Raw genomic sequence first — 4401 nt, 5'->3', positions numbered from 1 at the left:
AACAACACATTTTTTTGGAAAGACAAGTCTAATAAGCTCAAATGTCTCATAATGGACATGCCCTTTCTATAACCCAAGTGTTTTTTTAACAGATCCTCTTTCTCTCCACCAATCTGTTAAGAAGGTATTGTACACTTGGCAGCCCAAGCCCAGAATAGGTGAATAACATTTCATGCCAGCCCGTGTGCAGCCCATGTGAATCTTTTCCATCCATGTATACCTGTTTTACTTTCTTTTCTTTTCTTCTTCTTTTTTTTTTTTTTGGCTGAAAAATTATAAATGTTCAATATGGTTCTTCCGTTTAATTCTGTCAAAGGGTTTAACACAGCATAATATTGAATTTTTTTTTCTTTTCGTTTCTAAAGAGTTGAGAAATTATTTCTTCCATAAAATAATTGTTTAAAAATATAACAAATTATTAGTAATTAAAAAAAAAAAAAAACTAGTTACAGCCTACAAGTCATCCCGTGAACACCATTCCCAACAACATACCTGATTTTTTTTTTTTAATAAATAAAATGTGGACTACTAATGAAAACAAAAGGAAAAATTTTTACCAAAAAAAAAAAAAAAAGAAAGAAACCAAAAGGAAAAATGCAATCCAAAACTAAATCCTCAACAACAACATAACAATGGAGATAAGCTCTACCATCAACTTCGTATATGAAGTCATCATGAAACCCTCTAGCATCAGCTCTACCCAAGAACGCAACATCTGCTCTATTCATCCTAACCCAAGTTGATAAGAATTGGTTTTTTTAATAAATATATATATATATATATATATATATATATATATATGTTATAATTAAATACTCCGTAAATTTTTAAAAGATATTAATAGTATAATTAACTAATGAGATTAAAAAAAAAAAAACTAATGAGACTAAACAATCTACGATGACACTTCATCATTAAAAAAAAATATTGATGCACTAAATTGAGAAAGAAAAGAAAATTTAGGAAAGAAATTGAAAAAAACAAAAAAAAAAAAACAAACAAACAAACTAACTTAGACTTTATAATTTGTAATTCAATTTTTTTTTTTAATTTTATAAAATAAATAATGGATTAGAATTGTGGGGGCTATGGCCCAAAGTAACGAGTTGGGCCTTGGGCCTTCCGAGGAGACTAGTTAGTCCGAGGAGACAACGTGACTTACATAATCTGAGTTATAAGCCTTATCACGGGAGACAAAAAAAGAGGGTCCGAGAAGGAACCCCTCCTCGGACATTGAAAATCCGGAGTGGAGGTATATTCAAGCCACTGAAGCGCATCCCCTAAATACATGAAAAGGAAGAAAAGACAAAATATCTAAGCAAAAGCTGTCACCACCACATTAAATGCACTACAGCTACTTTCCTAACCGCATTAATATGGAGAAGACCCCTGAACAGTGTTACCTTGACTACCACAATTCACAAAGGACTGAAAGAGGTGTCTGATGGGATAGGTGCTCAAATGGAGGCTTGGACGATCAACAAGTGTAAAGCCCAGATGATAAGGAAGAGCCTATATAATGTATAGAAGCCCCCATAAGGAAGGGACGAAAAAAAAAAGATGAGAGAATACGGTAGCATGCAAAAGAATCCTAAAGTAGTGATCTATATTCATAAATGAAATTCTGTGTCTCCTTGGACCGGAGGTTATTTCATCATAATAGCTTTTGTTCTTGTCTGTGTGTTACTTAATCTCATGCTTGCCTCTGCTTAACTTATCCAAATCTAATTCTTTGACCCATACTCTACAAACTTCATTGCATTGGGTTTTTGAACAAGGATTCCATACAGTACGGGCTTGGGTTCCAAATTTTGTTCGTACAATTGGCACCGTCTGTGGGAAAGAACTTGAGTGTTAGTAAGTACGACGGTTGAGCATGGCAGGATCAGGTCCACACCAAGAAAATCCACGCCAAGCTGACCCTGAGCAGACATAACCTATTGGGCCTCAATAGCAAAATAATCCTCCTAACCCTGAGCCAAATCTAGGCAATGGAAGGAATTGAGAGGGAAGCGTATATACTACTTAGATGAGCCAAAGCCACTCCCAAGTAGGCAGTCGCATATCCCAAAGGTGAAACAACTATCAGGCCATGCAGCGAGAGATAGACGACTTGAAAAAGAAGTTGCGCCGTGCACAGCAAAGGCGGTCCCCTTCCAACTCAGACACATCCTCTAATGAGGAAGAGGACGTCAGTTACAGGCGGAGATCAAGAACTCCCCCAAATGAAACATTTTCCTATGAAAAGGAGCAGCGCCCTGAACAGAGACATAAGAGCCCATCTAGTAAGGGTTTAGGTAATGATGCTATGAACAAAACACTGGATCAGATCTCCAGATCACCATTTGCGCATAGGATAAAAGGGGCTAAACTACCACGACGTTTCCATCAACCTACGTTTACCATTTACAACGGTCGAACAGACCCTGTGGAGCATGTGAGTCAGTTTAACCAAAGAATGGCTATCCATTCTCAAAATGAGGCTCTGATGTGCAAAGTTTTTCCGTCCAGCCTAGGACCCGTGGCGATGAGATGGTTCAACAACTTGAAGACGAACTCCATAGATTTCTATAAGCAACTCACTCAAGTTTTTTGCTCTCGCTTTATTACGAATAGCAGGGTCCCTCGGCCCCTAAGTTCGTTATTATCATTATTTATGCACAAAAGGGAAACCTTAAAGGCGTATTCGGATAGGTATTGGGAGATATACAACAAGATGGATGAAAACCACGATGACGTCGCCATCAACACGTTCAAAAGTGGTCTCCCCACTGAGCACGGTTTAAGGAAGTCTCTAACTGGTAAACCCGTCACCAGCGTTCACCAACTGATGGACAGGATTAAGAAATACAAAAGAGTGGAAGAGGACCAGCTACAAGGGAAAGGAAAGGAGAAGATCATCCCCCCCAAAGGGAATGATTACAGGACGGAACGATATAACAGTAACCAGTCGAGAAGGGATTTTTCGAGACAGGCTGGACAAACCAACATGCAAGCGGTTAATGCCGTATTTAGAGAGTCGGTGCAACAGGTTCTAGAGAAAGTCAAAAATAAGCATTTCTTCAAATGGCCAAGTAAAATGGCCGGAGACTTCTTAAAGCGCAACCAGAACCTGTATTGTCATTATCATCAAGACCACAGGCATACCACGGAGGATTGCAGGAATCTATGGAATCACCTAGATCAGTTAGTCCGAGAAGGAAAATTACGCCACCTCTTACACCCCTCCAGTGGTCATCTGGGCCAGGCATTTCAAGAGCCCCGGAGAGACGTATCTTTGAGACCTCCCATGGGGATGATACACGTCATCATCGCCGCTCCGGGGAGGACCGACTCTTTTCCTCCAGGGTGCTGTCTGTGGCTCGGCTCTCCACCGAGGATGGTGAGAAGGAGCCCAAAAGATCCAAAAAGGGAAACTCACCTGTTCTGGGGTTCTTGGACGAGGATAAGATGGGAACTATCCAACCTCATGACGATGCTTTGGTAGTTACGCTAAGGATTGGAGGATTCGACGTGAAGAGAGTACTGGTAGACCCGGGCAGTGCTGTGGAAGTGATGTACCTTGATCTTTACAAGGGGCTGAACCTAAAGCTCGAGGACTTAACGACTTATGACTCTCCTTTTATAAGTTTCGAAGGGAAGACTGTCATACCAAAAGGGCAGATCAAATTTCCCATACAGACCAGATCAGAGGTGGTGGAGGTGGATTTTATCATGGTCGACGCCTACTCACCCTACACGGCCATAGTAGCCAGACCTTGGCTCCACGCCCTGGGAGCCATTTCTTCTACACTTCACCAGAAGGTAAAATACTCGTCGGGGGGCCAAGTGGAAGAGATTGGGGGAAATCAAGTCATGGCTAGGCAATGCATGGTGGCCGCCATCTCACGCCAATCCAGTGCAGAATCCTCGGCGTCTGTGAAAAAGGATTTATAGCAATCAACCACCTCGGTAGCACCAGTCGGTGAATTAGCCGAGGAGATAAAATGTGAAAGTTTAGAAAGGGTTGCTGTTGATAATAATCCAGAAAGATTCTTCCAAGTCAGCTCGAAATTGCCTCTCCAACAAAAAGGGGAACTAATTGGGTTTCTGAGAAGGAATGTTGACGTATTCGCATGGGACGCCTACGATGCCCCGGGGGTTGACCCTAATCTCATTTGTCACTACCTAAACGTTAACCCATCTTCTATTCCAAAGAAGCAGCCACCCCGGCACCCGTCGAAAGAGCATGCTAACACTGTTAGGGATGAAGTGATGAAGCTGAAAAAGGCAGGGGTTATCAAAAAAGTCTTTTACCCCGAGTGGTTGGCAAATACAGTGGTGGTAAGAAAGAAGATGGGGAAGTGGCGAGTCTGCATAGACTTCACAGACTTAAACAAGGCGTGCCCGAAAGACCTGTTC

The 4401-nt window shown here is 41.4% G+C and overlaps 1 protein-coding gene across 1 annotated transcript; it reads left to right on the top strand.

Moving 5' to 3' along the window:
* Nucleotides 1–2092: 2092 nt before the first annotated feature.
* LOC126692451 (uncharacterized) lies at nucleotides 2093–3936 on the top strand. Its single transcript, XM_050388101.1, has 2 exons — nucleotides 2093–3031; nucleotides 3142–3936. The coding sequence occupies exons 1-2, from the start codon at nucleotides 2093–2095 to the stop codon at nucleotides 3934–3936; spliced, it is 1734 nt and encodes a 577-aa protein (XP_050244058.1).
* The last annotated feature ends 465 nt before the right edge of the window (nucleotides 3937–4401 follow it).

Source organism: Quercus robur, chromosome 1 (genome assembly GCF_932294415.1).
Source record: "Quercus robur chromosome 1, dhQueRobu3.1, whole genome shotgun sequence".
NCBI lineage: Eukaryota > Viridiplantae > Streptophyta > Magnoliopsida > Fagales > Fagaceae > Quercus > Quercus robur.
This window is presented reverse-complemented; position numbering and strand designations above follow the sequence as displayed.